The 20,525-nt window shown below is 38.3% G+C and overlaps 1 protein-coding gene across 5 annotated transcripts in view; it reads left to right on the top strand.

Moving 5' to 3' along the window:
* Window positions 1-13,696, top strand: part of LOC140268816 (uncharacterized) — an 83,327-nt gene extending 69,631 nt beyond the window's left edge. For 3 of the 5 annotated variants that reach the window (XM_072363801.1, XM_072363805.1, XM_072363802.1), the window contains 5 exons: window positions 2,653-2,745; window positions 4,658-4,739; window positions 4,821-4,930; window positions 5,143-5,335; window positions 6,481-13,696. In XM_072363801.1, coding sequence (XP_072219902.1) covers window positions 2,653-2,745; window positions 4,658-4,739; window positions 4,821-4,930; window positions 5,143-5,335; window positions 6,481-6,485 — 483 coding nt within the window. In that variant the 3' untranslated portion in view covers window positions 6,486-13,696. The remainder of the gene's footprint in view (window positions 1-2,652; window positions 2,746-4,657; window positions 4,740-4,820; window positions 4,931-5,142; window positions 5,336-6,480) is intronic. The other 2 variants (XM_072363804.1, XM_072363803.1) reach the window with 1 other exon arrangement.
* The last annotated feature ends 6,829 nt before the right edge of the window (window positions 13,697-20,525 follow it).

The raw sequence follows: 20,525 nt of genomic DNA, 5'->3' as shown, positions 1-20,525 counted from the left end.
AATATTGTCAGCACCCCGCCGTGCTCCTTAAGCTTGCTCGCCACCATTTGAGTCATTTCTTACAGACAAGGAGGCATTATGAACCCAAACTCTACCGCAACTGGAGCTGTCCTCTTGAAATCAATTAGGATGTTTACGATGCGCTATTAAAGTGAAAAAATACAGAGAGGAAAATTGTGTTTACAATTGTGTTTTGTGTGTGTGTGTGTCTGCTAAGTGTTAAGTGCATGTGTGCTAACTGCTCAGTGAGTCATCGGTTGCTGGTGCCACCTGCGTCATCATGCCATTTTCATCCAGGAGAAGGAGATTTAAGACAGACACAAAAAGACTGGATGAAGGTGTCTGGATTGTTTTTTTTTTTATATTACAACCACAAAGGAAAGCTGATATCAAAACAGTTTGAGGATTTACTTTCATGTAGTGTGGATGGAGGGACACTTTTGATTCCTCGACAGTTGAACGATAATAACAGGCAGCTTTGTTTGATTCGAAGAAGATAAGAAGTTTATTTAGTCATTAGGGGGACACAACTAGAGACCGTTTTTAAAATATATCCAGTGCTGAAATGCTCAGCTTAACAACAGAAATGATAATGCTTACAGTCTTGCACAAAAAATCCTGTTGTTGTGTCTGTTGCCAATTTTCCTGTTCAAGTAAACTGTGTGGGGAGGATTTTTGATAAATCCCACAATTTACTTTTTAGTGAGGTTCAACTTTTTCTGCATTTTCTGAGTATGACTGCTTTGAGTGATGGGTAAGTGCTGTGTCTTATAACTACTGGGGACATGCAAAGTGTCCTGAGTTTTCAGTCCAATCCAAAGTATGAAGAACATCCATCGAGGCTGCTGTATGACAACCTCAAGGCTTCAGATCAATAGTCCACAAACCACGGGGCAACGTCATGGTGACTACATCCATCTATAGATATATGGGTTCCCAGCATTCAGTGACTATGCATTTAATCAAAGTATGTATCAACTATATTTATGGTGCTCCTTATTAAATGTAATTTAATATTTGCAACTGTGAGACAGCGGTGCCTTCAACCACTTTCAGACATGAGACACCTAACATTAGTGGCTTCATCAAACTGTTAAAGTAAAAAGCTTTGTCATACAGACTTTTGATCTTAGTCTTTGCTTTATTTTTACTGTGACTCATCAGCTGGTGTCTCTATTCTACACTCCATGCAGACATCCTGGTGAACCAAACAATGCAGCATGTACTTTGAGTTTGTGGGCTGTGGTACAGAGTGCAGGGCAAAACAAAGGACACATTTATATTTTTTCCTATGAAATGATTTACTTATTGAAACAACCCTCAGAAAAGAAGCATCTTTTTTTCACTTTCCTTTGTATAGAGCAGCATGCGTTAACACAAAATCGCTGACTGGTCAGTAGGGTTGCAAAGGGGTGGAAAATTCCTGGAACATTTTCAGAAACCTTTCAAGGGAACTTCAGTTTAGGAATTTTGGAAATATTCCTCCACACATCAGATGGTGTATGTGGTATAAGATGACCAAAAAACACAAATGCAATGCCATACACAGATATACAGAAAGTTGGCAGATGAAATGGAATGGTCTTCAAAATATTTTTGTCTATCCGGAGGCAGAGGAAACTACATCAGATTTTAGGTAGCTAGCAACATGATAAGATAGCCATTTTGATGAAATGGTGCTAGCTAGCTTACATTTAGTATATCTGGTTTTACCAGTTAGCTAGCTACTGTATGAACACATTTTGATTTAATAATTGCTAATTAAACTTAACACCATAGATCAAATATATCTACATCATAATATCATCAATACTTCTTTGGGCTTAAATGTGTGACTTCAATAGTCTGTGTTTGTGCTGTGCGCTCAAAAGAGTAGCTGTTCAGAATTCTAGAAATCCTCTGTGCATGTGATGGAGGAATGAACAAAGCCTTTAGGAAGTGCAGCCTAATAGCCCTACAGTAAGTAGTGTGCTATGTGCCGGTGGTTGATAGCATAGATACTAAATTTTATTTGCATCAAATTCGTTTTTAGATTATGGTACAATATATATATTTTCAGTTGGGAACTAAATGTCTGGTTCGTTCCCATACATTTATATAAATCCCCCTTAATTCCCATGGACAGTTTCTAATTTTGAAAATTCCCTGAAGTTGGCAACCCTGCTGGCCAGTAAAATATTTTGTTGCATGTGCTCTGTCCCATCTTCCACTGTCAGTCCTGTGCTGTTTTTATTGTAGCTCATGCTGTTATGGAAGCACTCTGTTGTTATTGAGTTGCTATTTTCATCTTTTTTCACTTCAACATACTCTTTCGAAGAATTTGCATTCAAGAATCCCATTAGCTTCTTCATTTAGAACCACACTTCATTACATAACATCCTAAATGCATTGTTTTTCATTGACAAGTGCTGATTGATTATCAGATAACAATCACTGAACTAATACATAGAAGGAGTAGTATGATTTGAATAACAGAATCTCTTCCATACTTACAGTAGAAGGCTACTCTGTTTTCTATCAACTACAGCTGCCGGCTGATCTGCTCTTTTCTGGTGCCCTTGTCTGCCTTTCACACCTTTCTTTCTATCACTTTTTCTTTTTCTTTCTTTGTTTCTTTCTATCTTGTCTGTGTGTCTGCTTGCCTGTCTTTAGGTTCAGATAGTGCACAAAAAGCTGGACTTCAGCCACGTCACCTCTCGCTGTGGCTCCAAGGACAATATCAAACATGTCCCTGGAGGTGGCAATGTAAGTACTGCTGGAGCGGGAAGCAGAATCTGGTTAGGGTGGATGCAGACTTGGTAAATCTGGTAGATGATATGCCATTTAGCATTGAATTTGGCTCTATTTTTTAATATTGTATCACAATGATACAGTATGGCTGGTACATGGCTTTTAAAACAAGCAAATTCAGGCCATCTCCATTCCTCAGCCTTGCTTAAACAATCATGAGACAATCAGCCACATGTTGGTAAGAAATCTAATCTGATAGCAAATATAGTTTACAATTGTTATACTGTATCCATAAATCTTCCCTAATTGGGCCTCTGCAGGCTGATTTAGAGAATGTAATATGAACATCCATCGGGGCTGGAAGCAAATGGAGTCTATAAAAGCCCTCTCTTCCTGTATCAAACATTTACATGAAAGCTGATCGTTTCCAAAGAAACTCGAAACGAATGCATTAATTAGCACATCAGTGGCTTCCACTGTGTGCACTTCTGATTGATTTCACTTTAAGTGAACTGACCGCAGGCTTTGGTATCCACCCCTCCAGATGTCGTTTCCATCTGCTCTAAACACCTGCACTATCGTGTTCCATTTCTTGGCTGCTCTCACAACCAACCATCACAGTTCAGTTTAATAGAATGCTAAAGACATACCAGGAGTAGCTCATACCCAGTCAAATGCACTGATTCACTATATCATATAACTGCTGAGTTTAAAAACTCTGGAAAAGCTTTTACAGCCCTCTGGTGATTATATGATGATGGTATTCCTTTTAAGTGAGAAAATACCGACTGTGCTTGTGTGTCAATAAACATTATTTTATTGTGTGATTATGTTTCCTCATGTGCCCACATCATGACTTCCTTGAAAAGCAACAGATCTGGAAATTAAACAAAACTAGTTGCCCAGGTTTCCTGCAATTTGCCATCAAGTTGATCGTGTGACTTCTGCTAAGAATTGGAATGTGACATCTGCCTTGTTTCTCACCCATACCTCTTATTATCTGGACTGCTGTTATTAACAAGCACCTAATGTAATTCCTCCAGGAGTTACATTGGGTTCTATTCCTATTCCTATTCATTTCTGTTTAAACCAAAAACACACACAACTCAAACCAAAATATGGATAGAAATACCTGTATATTGTTGCATCCTCATCTTAAAAGGCTTGTTTTATCTTAATTAAACAAATTAAGATTTGTGTAGTGATACATGGTATTAATATCACAGTAAAATGTTCCTTGGAATTTACTTTCGAGCACCAATATTCAAACTCTCTGTGTTTGCCAAAGTCACTGGGGTGTTTACACCTTAAAATATATGTTTTGAATATTCAAACAAGCTGTCAAGTGTTCAAATATGTCACAATGTTGAGAATTGACCCTTTCAAGCTGCCTCCAATGTGTCAAAGCTTATGGTCAAGCAGACCATCACAAATGAAAAGGATTTGTGTACCCTATGGTCATTATCGACTCACCACTAGTCCTCCTGTCGGTCATCAAACTTGTGTCTAATCTAAGCACACACTGTCAGCTCTCTATATCAGTCAAGGCCAGCTGCTGGCAGATTATTCAGTAGAAGGAACACACATTCTCATGCTGTTAGAGTGATCTAATAACTATTGTTCACACAATTCAGTTATAACTTGTCCTGAACTTTCTGCATGATGGAGCACCATCCAGCCTACCAGAACAAAATGAGCACCTTAAGTGACAACGAAACTGGTCAAAAATGAGAATCAACATTAGTCTGCAAAGCATTTGTTGTGTTTATGCTACCCTCTCATGTACTGAATAAGTAAAAGTATACATGAATATAGATAAATCAGGTGCATGATAAAAAATAACGGACAGAGTGGATGCCAAAACATACATGCATTGCACTTGATATGGTGACTTAATAGGCAACGTTCTGTTCTCTTCTTTCCCCAGGTGCAGATCTTGAATAGGAAGGTTGATTTGAGCAAGGTGACATCCAAATGTGGCTCCAAGGACAACATCAAACACAAGCCAGGTTCACCTTTAAACTTAAGCATTCCCATGCTTTTCCTCCCCTAAAATTCTGCTTTGTTCTCACACTAATCTGCATTTGCAGGTGGTGGTGACGTGAAGATCGAGTCCCATAAGCTAAATATTAAAGCCAAGTCTAAGATTGGATCCCTGGACAACGTGGGACAAGGCGGCGGACAGACCAATGGACATAAGGTCAAACTTTAACGCAATCAGTAATGTTGTCAGCTCAAACACGGTTAGATTTTCTGGTTCTGCTGACTCACTGTGCTGTTCCTGGCTGACACCACCAGATAGTGTGGGAGCGAGAGAGATGAAAATTTGAAAAACTTTTTTTTGTTTGTTTTGTTATTTCTGTCCTCCCCACCCTTCTGTGTGCCCTTGGTCTTGTCTATATTTTGCTGCAGGAGGAGAAAACAGAGGAGAAGACATCTCCACCCCCAAGTGGCGCTCCGACAACAGGACCAGCAGACGTTGCTAAGGCAACGGCACCAGGAGGTGTTGCTAAGGAGAATGGCATGAAGGAGCCCACACCCACTCCTTTTGGGGGAGACGGACTGAGGGAGCCCCTTAGCATAGACAAACGCATCACTGAGACAAGTGGGTGTAAACACACATACACACACACACAAAGCTTTCATTTTTAACAGCATGAAGGGCATATTTAAGATTTAAAGCTTGCCATTTGCGAAGCAGTGCCCTTAGTGTTGCTGCACTTGTAGCTTGTGCTCAAAATACTCAGAGGATTGAAGAAACTACAGTAAGAACACGATTATCAATTTGTAGTCAGCAACCTTGGGCAAATGTGTTCAGTCTGACCATAACAGGACAACTAACTCACATCAAGTAGCCTGCTTCAACATGTGAAAAAATCCTCTTAGGCTTACAGGCTTACATAACGTCAAACATGGAACCCTTTTCTCCTTTATACTTAAATAATGGATATGGTACAAAAAAAAGAGAGAAAGTCTGTAATATTCCTTTTTCTCATTAAACAACTTAAACATTTTCTCCAAAAATAAGATCATCTTTGCATGTTCATTCTTTGTAACTTGTTAGTTTTAGAAAAGCTATACAGGAACCAAACTACATGTGTACTCTTTGTAGTCTACAACACGTGGGATACATTCTTTTTGTGTTTGTGTGTCTGTTGTTTGTGGTTAAAGAGCACACGAAGGACTTCCCTTCTCTAAACAATGGAAGAATTTACTCAAAGTATTTCTCTTCCATTTTCAAAGTTAAAAGACATTTAAAAAAACTCCATCAATCAGGAATTATCATTAAAAAAGAAAAAAAATTGTCATTGACAAAACTGGTCATATGCACTCATGTGTATGCATTCCTGCTCTAGAGTATGTGTCTGCAGCTGTGGTAAAAATAGCCATCAAATAAAATTATGAGGAGACCTGCACAGCAAAGAAGATTAACTAGCCTTAGTGGATCAATTCATCTTTGCCACTGCAGCAGACCTCCAGACTCTGCAAGTTCAGAGGGACTACAGACTCCATCTAATAGTGTTGTCAAACTCAACCTAATTGATGGATGGTTGTAGTGCTAATAACGTAAAAAACTAGAACCGTTTGGCCTTTAATTCAGATTACCTTCACCAGACAGTAACAGCTTAAAAGGCAGAGTCCATCTGGCTGGTACAATTCAAACTCTAGAGATATACAACCCTGTCTTCCTATCACTTTTCTCTCTTTTCTTTCTTGTGTTTTTTGAGTCCAGTTTCTTTCCGTCCACAGATTGAGTCCCAGCGACCTGCAGATTTGGGCGGGACACGCATGGCGCTCACTGACCTGCCAATCAACTGACCAACCAATCTACCACGGCACAGTCACTTCCCTCTGGATCTGCCCTTCATCTTGCCCACCGCAGCACCGAACCGACCGATCGCCTCTCAGTGTTTCTCTGGGGTCCAGCTTCCTGCTACCAACCCTGACCTTTGACCTCTTGATGATCCTAGCTTGAATTTTGGCCCTGTTAACTACAGAGAAGACCACGTGGTGTTTGTCTGTGTATCTCTGTGTGGGGTCCCACCAGCTTCTTTATCTTATGAAATTTCCTTGTTAGCACTGATTTAGATTACTTCAGCCCTAAACCCAAAATCTAACCCAATCACAAAAAAAGATATACATACATATATATATATATATATGTATGTTAACACTTTGAGCATAGTGAGTGTAGCCACCTTTTTCATAGACTGTTCAACCTATGACTCTAATTACTGTTTAAAACGTGTCACTGTAATGAGGCTTTGCTCTGGTCCCTGTGACTGGCCTTCACATTCCAAAACCTTCTAGATTTCCCAGCTTTGTTAAAAGACTTGCTACTTTTTGCCCCATTTTCATTTCCAGTACATCATATGTCAGCAAGTCATGTCATTATCAGTGTCATCTTACAACTCACTACCCATTATTTCATTGCAATTCTCATAGTATTGTTGCATCTTTTTGCCCCCTTTAAACTTCCCCACATTTTTATCTCTTCATTATTAACACCGTGATACTCTGAGTTAGTAGTGATGGGTGCAGAGAAGAAGACCACAGTTGCTACGGTTGGAGAAGCTGTTCTAAAATATCTAGTATGAGCAAAAGATGCAAAAGCTTCTTGAATGTATATTTGTTGATCTGAAAGAAGGTTACTAGGACTACAGTTTTAAACAATTTGATTATGTGATGAGTGCAAGATAATCATCAACACAGGAAGAGGCTGGATAGATAAGCTCTGAGGTTCCTCTGGATGACCTTGGCTCAAAAAGGATTTGGCACTGAAAAAAGGTTTTTGACCTCAGAGTCAAATATTTTCAGTAACTCGAGATTGCACTGTTTTAACTTGATGTAGTAGTCTACAACAGGAGCATTTCACTTTATGATAAGTATAAACTCTTAGAATTTAACCAATCACTGCTGCACCTTTTAGTCACTCAACATGAAAGGATTGAAACACGGTATCAGGCACTTGTAGGTAACAGTGCCAACAAGTGTCTCACAATGATTTTGAAAGGCTCGATCATACCAGCACATTAAATGGCAACATTTTGGAAGAGATTATGATTAAGAGAAGATAACATACATCAGTGGAGTTACCATGATCTATGTTCATTTGTACAGCCAGAGTAAAACCAGCTAAGTGGTTTGCATCAAGTTCAGTTTTAGTTAACTAGCTCGTTTGCGCTATAAGAAAGTTGTCTTGACAACAGTTGAAGCATTGAAGGAACGGAAACTTTACGATGGAGAATGCTGTCATAGCTGATTAGCTTTGTTTCTGTTATATTTTACTGTCCTGTGTCAGATTAAAAACTGTTCAACAAAAGAGACAAAAGATGGGAATCGGTGTTAGCAAATATGCTAGCATGTTTTCAAGCTCAGTGTGTTTTTACCTCTCTTCTCAGGAAGCGATTGGTATTGTGTTAGATCATCCGTGCAAAATGTCAGGGCAGAAGAAATGGCACAGATTAGCTTTTGTGTTGACCAGCAATGGCATGCTTTCACCTGCAGTGTTTCCCTTCTCTGGAAATTAGAAGAATGAAACGATAGAAGTGGTTATTCAACAGTATTCTACTGTTCACAGTTTGCAGGAACCTGAATCTGTAATCCTTTGATTCAGATCAGTCCAGGTCACGGGATTTTAAACCATGGTGCATGTTTCAGCACTGGAGGCTCTTATTTACTAATTTGCTGTAGGGTTGATGAAAGTATTATAAAGCTACCATAAAATAAAAGTTTGATTAAAAAAAAACATGCAACAAGCAGTAATTATGTCACTGTAATCTTGCAAGCTTAAACCTTTATTTGTTAATAAGCCCATACACTCAGATATCTAAACCTTTTGTGTGACCTGAACTTAGGGGTACGTTTGTCACTCGTCCAGTCTTTACCCATACTGAAAGCTTTCATGATCCATCAGTTCAACTCATACATCTGAACCCCCTGTGAGGGACTCCAGCAGTTACAATGAGCATTAACAGCATTAACAGTTAGCTTCATATTATCAGAGACAGACATATAGCACCTCCCTTCTGTTGCGCACCTGTGGTATGTCCTGCTTATATCCTTTACCCTGGCAGAGGGTGGATGTGCAGAGCTATACCCTTTTGTGAAGTCCTCCTTCTCGGTGTTGCATTGAAGATTCTACTCTGTTATTTCTAATTAATTTTCTCACACACACAGTTACACGCATAAGCACAGATAAATGCAAGAAAGCACACACTCGCTTGTTGGTGTGTGCGTATGCACACGCAGATACACGGAAACGGTATGATACACACAAATCAACACTGTAAAATAAACGCTGCATGCTCATAATGACATAATTCCTCTGTATTGTACTGAACCCAACTCTTCGAGTTTTGGTAATCCACTCTGATATTCTTTAAAGAACTGTGTTTGTGTGTTGTTCCTGTCATAGACATTGTCAGACATTTTCCACTTAAACTCACCCCATCATGCCTTCTTTGTGTCTCTTTCCAGCACTCTTGACAGCAATACAGTAATCTTAGTATGAAAGGCCTCCTGTTACCTGAGCATATATAAATGATGCACAGACAGACAGAGATGGACAGACAACTGCTGACATCATCCAATAGTTCTGAAACATGAGTGAGTTCACCTGCAGGGAGAGCTGTCAGTTAAAGGGAATAATGTTACATTCATGGCAAACCTGAAATTGGAACTTCTTTGCAACTTAATGGTGATTTAGTGATTTACTTATACTAGACTTTGGTAGATGAACCTACCCAGAGCTTCTACCAAGTCAATTGTAGTGAGCACTCACTGTAGCGGATGATCAAGCCTCTAGTTATCTGCCTCTCTGTCTGGCACTTATTTTATCCAACATCTGTAGTGTAAATAGATCAAAGTAAATGGCTTATTAAATGCTGTCTTGTGTTATTATGATTATTTTTACATTTTTGCTTAGTTTTTTGTTTTGTTTTGTTTTGGTTTCTTTTATATAGAATATCACTGAATATATGAAAAAAATATCAAAAGCATGCATTTCTTGAATGTTAAGAAAAGAAAAGAAAAAAAATCTCACTACACTGGACAGCAGGAACTGTCCAGCTCCAAAATGCCATGAATGCAGCAGTATTGTAGTGAAGCAGATCCAAGAACGGCCAGCAAATTTGAGTGTTTGTACCATCCAGTGGAGTTTTAAATTAACTTTCTAGTGACCTAAAACAATTTTTTTAACAGAAATCCACATTTAATCACCACACACTCTGTTATAATCCAATCTTGAAGAGTAATAAGCCTGATAGCTACTATTTTTGCTTGGTACAAAAGAAATGTTTCTAGTATTCTATTTCAAGGGATCACCTATAGTCGGTCTTAGATCAAATTTTACTGTAGATTCTTCCCAACACTGTGATTTGACTTTGAGTTAGACCAAAACAATTGTTATATATTAAAAATATGAGTAGGAACAAGCCCTCCCTGCTCGCTGTGCATTAAAGGCTGGGATGGTCTCTGCTGAAAACACTGAGGGATTTTCTATGTGTTTGTGGCTTGCTGCCGTAGTTGTCAGATGTGTGAAGTGTTACTACTGCATCCATCCTGTAGAGAGCGCTGCTTGGCCTCTGGAACACTGATAGTCTGGCTCTGTGACTTAACAAAAGCTGACTTAGAAATCACCATTCACCTGAAGTCACCATTAGAGAAGCCACAGAAGAGTTCCATACCGTCTTCGTTTAAACTAGCACTATATTATTGTGTCTGGAACACCTAATACAATACAAATCATATAGATCATGTACAATTCCCCGACAAACTTAAAAGTCGTGTGCATTTGATTGCAGTCTTGTTCGTTTCATGATGCACTCAAGTGATATAACTGTACTCAAGTTGCTTTACTGTATATTGGTAAAACTCAGCTGTGTACTGTGCGTATGTGCTTCTGGGAACAAAACAGTCTTGATAGTTAGGTAAACTTATGATAATTAAAGAGCATCGATCAAATACTCAACAGTTAAGACTGCACAATTAAAAGCACCATGTAAGCATATTTGATATTGTACCATTCCCAGAAGTTGCCTGAAGGTAACACGCCGTCACCTGACTCGTGCGTGGCTAATATGTGAAAACAAAAATGTGAACCTTTCTTCAGGAACAAAAGAACAAAGGTCTGTAAGCACTTTGATAGGTTTAGGGGCTGGATTATGTATAGGGGAATAGGAGCGAGTTGTAGTCTTTTTGTGTTTAAGCAGCTCATTGTAAGACTGTGTGACAATGTGAGGGCGTGCGTTGCTGTGCGTCTTTGATGAACACTTCAGTGGCCCTTTAGCTTAGTGGATCGTAGTGGAACTTTGGTCATCGGTGTTGTGCTGTTGGCTTTGGCGGATAAACACTCAATTTACCAGTCTGCCCGCGTGTTCCTCTCATTAACATTCAATGGTTCTTAGGTTCTGCCCAAGCTGCAAAGTCACATTAACTAAGTGGGTACATTTACATTCATGGCCAGTACAGGAGCCTCACTAACCTTTGAGCAGCTGTATTTTCTATTACATGCAGAGAGATGACTGGAGTTAAAACAATCTCTGGTTAAACAAACTACACTTAATATACAGCATGTCAAGTATTTCTAAGGGTTTTCATGCCTATCAAACAGTTAAAAAGAAAACTTTCAGTCGTGAATTTAAATGACAACTTCTTTTCTCCTGCTGTTAAAGGTGACCTTCTGGCTTTTTTTTTTTTTTTGAAGATCGTTGAGAATAGTTTGTAAATTGAAGAGGCCTTTTAGTGCCGTCATTCTGAAAACGAGTTCCCATGAAGCCGATTTACAAAATCTAAATATATCTTAAAGAATCCCAGCAAATTACTAATTTTTTTCCACTGTTGGGAAAGGTACTGATGGATGAGAGATATAGTGCAAGACATGAGACACAAAAACATTTAGATAACTTTTTTATGGGGACATTAAGAACTTATTCAATAGGTAGCACCCTTCTCTTTTATATTAAAAAATAGGTTGTGACAATAACTTGCAGCAGAGGTGCTGATAGCATTCCCTCCTGTTAGGCCAACATGATGGCTCATGGTAGAGCTAATAAACAATTTCATGTAAAAAAGATTCATTATTATTTAATGTTTATATTTATGATCGATTATTTATGAAGTCCCAGTCGACTTGTGCCAGTTTGAGCATGTGTCATCTATACTGGTTTAGTGTTGTAAAGAAAGGCTTTTCATTATGTCATATCTCCTCAGCCCATAGATAAAGATCACGTACTAGCATTATTTTTTTGTAGCTCTGCTTTCAATATCAGACTCAAAAATCTAATATTGCTCAGCCAAAACTTTACAGGCTGGATACTATCCAGTAGTAACTGTAGTTCCAAACTTCCCCCTTAATATTCAGTCAATGGACCTCCTTACTATCACAATCACAGGGATATGATCAGCTTTAAGACTATATTATTCATTTAGCGCTCAGTATGAACTTATACCGGCAGGTGTGAGATGAATTTACCATTACTTTGCAGCTTGGACAAAGAGTAACAACCAGATTCACCCAGATGTGTGTTCACAACTGTTTAATTCCCCAGTTATAACGACACCCTTCCACTAGTTTCTCACTCTGTCCCTTGTATATAGACACTACTGTATTTTTATCACTCCAGAAGTATCTCAAAATCAATAAATCAAACAAAATTAAACCTAAAAAGAAACCTTACTTCTTAACAGGGTGTTGTGAATGTTACCAGTTGAGCGTTCACGAACCTGTTACCGTTTAGCTTGATAATGGTGTTATTATAAGACTGAAAGCAAAGGGAAGGAAAAGTGTACTTTTTCTTTTTTCAGTCTGCCTTTTTTCCACCAAGAAAAGGGCTGCTGAACTTTCAAGAATGTTTTTAAAAAAAAAATGTATCTAAGGTGCAAGATTATGAATACGTGTATGAGATTTGTCTCTGTTCTGTTCTGGAAGATCGATGACCCATGAAAACACTAATTATGTATTCAGACTGCAGAGTAGGAAGGGAGGCAGTGCGTGGAGGTGTGATCTGATAGAGGCTTTGCAGGACTAAAGGACGCACCTCATAATGAACCAACTTGAGTTCATTGAAACGAGAGGTAATGCCATGATAGGGATTGAAATGCACCAACACACACTGGCCAGCTCTCTCCTCTGTGTACCACCACTCCTCAGTCAGACTAACAATAACCAGACTTTGTCTTTTAGCATGTGGTGTTAAGTCATGTCTTGTATTAAACAGCTCCTATGTTGACAACCGGACATACCTACCAACACTGGACTGAATTGAGGCAAGTCTACGACTAAATTATCTTCTCAATGTCAATGTCAAAAATAGGGCAACATTTTGGACCGGTTTTCTCTATTGAATATTAAATTGCGCTTCAAACAGTGTAAAAGTCAGATAAATGTAAAGAAAAAAAAAGCCTAATATGCACCAGAATAAAAGGGAGTGTTGGTAGATATGCACTTTGGAGCCCCAAGCTGAGTCTCCCCTGTACAGAGGCTTGTCAGCACTACAGCACTGAAAAAGAAGCAGACTATACTTGTATCTTTACCACATGAACTGCAAGTACAGGCTGGCTCCCCAGTGAAACCAATGAGCTGTTTAAATGTCAAGGGGAGTGGAAAGTGAAAACATGTTGTTGAACTATATACCGTAAGCTGTATTTCAGTCCTCTGCTTGTCCTTACATACCAACTGTTAAGTGAGAAAACTGAGACAGCTGGCAAAGCAGCTTTCCTTTCAGTGCTGTGGGGTGGATCCTCTGTAGTGTGTGCAGTATTATTGTGTAGGGCACAACACCATAGCAAGAGCATGCAGGAGACAACTAACAAACTACTGGTTGTAAGAGGCATCTGTTCTATTAGATAGCGCTCATCTCCCCCTTCAACTCTGAATATTTGGTATGAAAGAGATGTTCATTGTGATTAATTGTTAACTAGTGATGTGAATATTAATCATAAAATAAAAAGATGAGCAAAACTGTGTCATTGCTGTCATTTCTTCACACATGCACTGTACCATATTTAATATGTTTTTACATATTGACTGGCCTCCTTAACCGATAGGGCCTGGATTCATATAACTAGTAGTAGTAAGTGCAGTTTACACACAGTTCTGTTTTAGATGAGATGGGTTGGATACACATGCAGCTCTGAAACTAAATACAACGAGCTGATTTAGACAAAGATACCCTCTTTTTCCAGCACTCATATTTCTTCAAAAACACATGGGGGGTGTTGTAGAATCATGCATAGCTCCTAGTTATATGTGAATACAGTCACGTCCAATAATATTTAGTTATGTTTTTGTAGTTTTCGCCTTTGTACGTCACCACAGTAAAATCTTTGTCTTGCACCTGTACGCTATTCTTTTTATATTTTCACTTATAGTCTTTTTAAATATTTCTTCCGTGCTGGTGATAAAAAGAAGGATGCAATTCTTACTAATTCTGCACTTGCTACAATATGCGTGGAGGGAAGGCTGTGGAATTAGACTGGTTTACATATTATAAAGAACTAATCTCTGAGTAATTCAGTTTCAGACTACATTACAGAGCGAGAGAGCTGCAAAATGAACGCGTATCAATTTTACGGAGGGGCGAGAATGCGAAAAAGATTTGGTGATTAACTGTAGAGGTAAATGGATGCAGGTGTGTTGAAGCAGGAAAGCGCTAAGTAGTGCGACCTCTGGTGGACAGTGGGGGAACAGCAGGTGTAAAATATGGAAGAAATCGGAATCTTGGGAGCTGCAGTCACTTCTACTTAGCCGTAAGGACATTAATTGAGGACAGTTGAATAAATGTCCATTGCTTATATTATTTTGTGATGGTGTTATATTGTAGGCAGACTTGAATTAGGAATATCGGATGCCATTCCAAGTTTTAGCTAGCTATAACTTGATTTGGAGCAGCAATTTAAGCAGCCACTTTCTTGTATTTCGTCTGGATTTGGCGTAATGTTTATTTCAGCAACTGTATGACTGACAGAAAATTCCAGAGGTGAATTAGCTGTAAAGCTGTCAGCCCGCAATAATCCATGTAAGTAGACTTATCTTTCGAGCCTTCTTTTTTGTTTGTTTGTTTGTTTGTTTTGTGAAAATGTTCGCGTAATACTTAACAAAACAAAGATGGCGGTCAAATTCTGTGCCACAGTTAAATGAGGAATTTCATGGGCTCATGCCTTTTGACCTTAGATGCGGCGCCGTTGTGTTTGAGGGACCGGAGATTTTTGACAATAACAAAACACTTTGACCCTGTAACAGTGTTCCTGAACTCTGGCCCCTGGAGGTAGAAGTTTATCTGCTGCTACACACCTGGCTCAGACTCACTCATCACTAACAGGTTTGTGCAGAACTCGAGAACAAGTTGTTGAGGAGAGCCACCTCATTTGAATCAGGTGTGTTGGAGGGGTACACAAGTGGCCCCTGAGGACTGCAGTTGACTAACACCGTCCTATATTATTTCACTATATATATAGCGAGAGATGTGTGTATCTTTATATTTATGTCAAAGTGTTTTATATTTGTAATAATAGATGCTTGAGCGTTGGTTGGTCTACATGGCGCTGTATGACACTACAACACATGACTCGACATGTAAAAACTATACAACTTACAAGTTAAAAGATTCTGAAAATAAAATGGTACATTTTTTTTTTTTTTTTTTTCAACCATGGCTTTTTACTTAAAAAACTGTCCTTCTCTCTGACCTCAAAGTACAGTTTTCACAGTCTGTTGTCACCAGCGATCTCCCTACATCTCCTTTGTCCGTTGGTGGTGCCGCAATTGATAAAGTGGGTCACTTGACTGAAACTTCCGACAAGCCACGGAAACCATGCGGGTGTATATTTAACAATGGTATTTAAAAAAACACAAAGGAATTTTTGTGATATGATAGAAAAGATTGTCTGTGTAGTGACGAGTAGGCTACTTAAAACCGCAACTTGCTGTCACTAATAAGTTGACCTTATTTCACCAGCGTTGCAGCTCACAAGTCTCAGTTGGCAGTATTGTACTGCCACACATCTACAGCAGGTTGATGCGTTTCCAGAACTCAGAAATGTCCCCTTGCTTCTGCCCCTTGTCCTTGATGTCTGGCATGGTGTGTATCCTTGGACACAAAGATAACCTGTGAAATTCCCGCTGGCTGCCTTCTCAGTGCTGATGGTTTTGTTGACAGCTGAGGGACAGTGTCTGACGCACAACAGAGGAGCAACGCATTCCTACAGACAGAGAAGCAGCAACAGGTGATTATTAAGGAACAGAGAAGGGATTATTTACTGTACAACAAACAACCAAATAAATATTAAGATGACTCTGTTAGATTTAATGTATTCAGACCTGCTTAGTTGCGATTCCTATTACACGGCACAATCAGTTTGAGGCAGGGTCTATTTATTTATTTAGTTGTTTTTGGCCAGTTTTTATTTTGTGAAATAGACTGTATTTATAACATTCATAGCCATGTTGACATGAAATAAAAGGTAAACACAAGTGTTAATTAAGTAATGACACGAAGGAAAGTTTGGCGTTTGCCTACTTTTTTATGTAAGAACAGCAGCTGGGAATAAGGCCTGTTAACAGCTTGCTCCAATAACTTTCTGTTTATGCTCAAAAAAGTTAGAACTTGCGGGGACATTTTCACATCATCACCTGGAAGTTAATGTGGATGCTGGCAATTATTCATTTTGTTTGAGAGCTGAGAGGACTAAATTAGCACTTTCCTGATTTTTGTTTATTTGTTTTGTTTTGTTTTGTTTTTTTTATTTAGCAACAAGAAAAAAATGAATTGAGAGGAATGTCAGCACCATGGACAGGGAACTGGCCATGTCCATCACAAAGTGCAGCACACAAAGTATCACTGTATAAACTTTGTGAGAATTCATGCAGTACAAACATAGTGCTTCCAACCCTACAACACATGGATTTGCCCATGAATACGTACACTTTTGGTGTATATGAAAACCACAGTTAAAGATGCAACATTGTTGAGTTTATTTATCGGTTTTACCACTGATGAACTAGGTATGATCTGGCTGTCAAACTTATCCTTTCACGGTTACATGCATACATAAAGATAAAAAAAATTTTAAAAAAAGATGAATCAGTGGGGCAACAAATATTAGCGCTGAAACGACACACTTCAGACAATAGTAGCTATTCTTTAGATGTAATTTCATTTTAAAGAAAATTACCAGAACAAGAAAAAAGAAATCCATCTTCAACTTTTTCGTTCTCCTCATACACCAAAAAGGGATTTAAAGTCAGACTTATTGATTGTGAAATCATAGCAATATTTTCAACGTATAAATTGTGTTGATAGAATCAGCGTAAAGGTTGAACAAGAAAACAACTGGCTGCATAAAATACTCTTTACCTCGTGGATTTCCTTTTGGTGTGGTACACATATTTGCAAACATACACTTCAGTGCTAATTTCTGTTTCTATCAATAGTTAAGTGTGTAAAAAATGAGATGATTTCTGAAAGGCATTAAGCTAAAAAAAAAAAAAAGAAAATTAAAATGATCTGTGCTCTCAAAGAAGGAAAAGTCTGTAAGAAGATAGCAAAGCGGTTTATAGTATGCCGTTTCCTCAGAACTGGTCATAGACTTGAACTGTAGAGGTCAAGTTTAGGTGCGGAAGACTTAAAAACAATGTGACAGAAGTGCTACAGAGGATAATAAAAACCCAATTTCACTGCAACATACCTACCAGAGGATTCAGCTGACTGCACTGTTGGATGATAGATGCAAAGAGAAAATGTACTTTGGAGGATGGAATAAAGGATGCAGAATTTCATGAAGGGAACAAACTCTTCTTTATGCTGCAGCCGGGGGCACGAGAAACTGCTCAGCAGGAGAGGAAATTTTAATTCTGTTAATTACCAGCAAATCTTGAAGTGTACATTACATTGTCTATAAGAAAAGACAAATGGACAAAAATTATGGTTGGTTCTACAACAGAATAATGATTCCAAACACATCTCAAAACTCATCTCAAGAAGTTCACGAAGGAAATCTTTGGATAGACCTCAGAAGGACAGTGCATGGAAGGTGGCCCAAGAATCCTACACAACCAGAAGTCTTAAGAAGACCCCAAAACTGAAAGACTCTTAACTGCTACAGGAGCCTTCAGAAGCTGTGAAAGGGGAGTCATTTGGGTACTTTGCATTAATTTAGCTTTTTCTTTCAAGTTTATAGCAAAGCATTTTCTGTAGGAAATGTTTCAGTCTGAAAGAAATAACACATTGTATTCTGCAACAGTATACAATATTGATAGTGTTGTTATTCTGTTGTTTCATCTGTTCTTGTAACTTATAGGAAGCCTACCCTAATATAAAATTACAGAACACATACTTTAATAGCAACATGTACTGGACCAAGTTAAGTTCTTTAGTCAGTTTGTGCAGTTTTTCTTAGAGCTGTACCAGGGAGCACAAGCAAAAATACAAATCTGAAACTAACAATAGAACAAAACACATAAAACATTCTATTTACATACAAGGGAACAGGCTGAATAATGCACAATATGGTGTTCAAAGTTGTGTCATCTTTTGTGACCTCCTCTTAATACAGGCCTAATGTTGATGACCAAAGGCTTTTTTAAAAAAAACAGAAATTGGGAAACAGAAAAACAGGGAGAGTCTTAATTTTAGGACTCAATGATAGTTCATCAAAACCACCTCTCTTCAAGCAAATAAAAGTAATTATCCACTGAACTGGAGCTGTCAGGGCCTTATCAGTGAACCTAGCTGTGCTAGTTCTCTCGATTGCCCTCTATACACTGAACATTCATTATCTATGCTGTGTTTTCTTTGACTATCATACCACACTCCTGAACTTCTTTACTTGGAGCTAATCTATTCCAGGCTTACTGGCACTGTTAGTCTTTCGTCAAAGGCCCCATTCCAACCTGTCCACAGTCCTTGTATGTTTGACTTTTGCAGTCAAATGTATAGGCAAGGCACCTTGACTCTCTTAAGTTTGAAATCCGAGCCAACTGGGGTTTCATTTGAAGTTGCTATTGTTAGAGTGCTTGTTATGTACTGATGGTCACTTGAGGAGGTGTTGAATATTTGTTCCTGCCTCCATATGTCCTTCTCTTGTCTTGCCGTTCTCCTTGCCTCCATTCAGACAATGAAGTAGTTAGTGGTTGGTACATTGGTGTGTACACTTAGATCTGGAAGACTCTTATAGATTAAAAGGTTTGCTGCTGGAGACCCAATGTTGTGCGAAACAGAAACAGGCAAAAAAGGTAGGGTTGAGCTACTTCACATTATATTTATTTATTTATTAATGTATTTGTTCATATGGGAATCTAATATGCATAATACATTAAATGTATACATTCTACAATTTTTAGGGAATCTAATTGCAATAGAAATATTTGAAATGTTGCTGTAATGTCAGTTGGCTGAGGTTAGATTAGGATTTGAAAAGTAATTGGTCAAGTTCAATATAGTTGCTGCTTCATAGTGGTGAAAAGTATGTCTTCTGTAGTGTCCCCTTAAAAGTCAGAGGTGTCTACATATTGCATTATTAGCAAGTTTGTTTAAGTGAATTAATATATACAAATAAATGTGATATTTTATTTCATATAGAGAGAATTAATCTGGAATAATGTTGCACTCATTTGAAAGAAGCAGAAAAATCACAGATCACGATTCCTTACAATTTTACGTTTTCATTTTTTAATTGTAAGCATCACATGTTTTGTTATTAAGCATCATAAAACAGGATTGAGGCATCCTCCATACAACCATCTCACTGTGAACTGGTGAACTTCACCTATCCCAGTCCAGCTATCTCTCTTCAGCTATCTCCTGTCCAAAATATGAGACACAAGAACAATCACACATGAAGTTGAGAGGGGTTACCAGCATGGTGTGTGAAACAGCTGTGTAGTTGATCATCTTGTTTTAAAAAGAAAAGTCAAATCCAGCAGAGCTTCAACCTCTTGTTATGCAGTCAAACACAGTGTCCTTTTAAATCTGACATATCATGGTTTGACTTATTATCTCGATGCATTGATGTTGTCCAGTTTGAGTGTCTCTGTATTGTTCTGTCTAATAAGTGTCTTTACAACAGGGCACACCTCCCATAACACTGTTGAACATAAGATTGTTAAAATCAGCCTTTTTCTGAAAAGAATCCTCCAACCATAAAGAAACGAGTCAGCTTATTCACTGACCATTCACTGGTACTGTGTATGGACTACATATAGCCATCAACATCTCACTGTGCTATATATGTAGTATATCAGCTTATTCCACATTTTAACATCTTAAACCATTTCAACATTAAATCATGCATTTACTTTTCAAAATACTTGATGGAGCTATTCAAAGAAGACATGTACCCTTTTTCACAAGCTGCAGGTCTTAATGGTCTTGATAAAATGTCTGTGACATGCTTTGGTGAGAATAACACAGAGAGACACTATATCAGCTCATTTTTATTCCATTAATATAAACCTCTGCTCAAGTGGATCATTTTAGGGTAAAGAGTGACCCATTTGATTCCACTCCACTACTCATATTCAGGGTCTGCTTCTGTGAGATCCAGTGCTTAATAACCCTTGGAGTTAGTTTAATATGGCATGGAAAAGTATACAATAGATGTCCTGGGAGCTCAGCCCACACACCAAAATGTTCAACTTCCAACTGATAAAAAATTTTATAATGGCTTTTAAAAGTCAGACGTCTTTCTCAGGGTATAAAGCAGTAAACGAAGTGGTGGTAGAGCAGCTTTACTTTTTTTTTTCTTCTTCTTCAGTGAACTGTATAACTAATGATGAGAGTTGATGTTAATATCGA

The sequence above is a fragment of the Leuresthes tenuis genome, unplaced genomic scaffold, assembly GCF_036924035.1.
Source record: "Leuresthes tenuis unplaced genomic scaffold, fLeuTen1.0.hap1 SCAF_14, whole genome shotgun sequence".
Taxonomy (NCBI): domain Eukaryota; kingdom Metazoa; phylum Chordata; class Actinopteri; order Atheriniformes; family Atherinopsidae; genus Leuresthes; species Leuresthes tenuis.
This window is presented reverse-complemented; position numbering and strand designations above follow the sequence as displayed.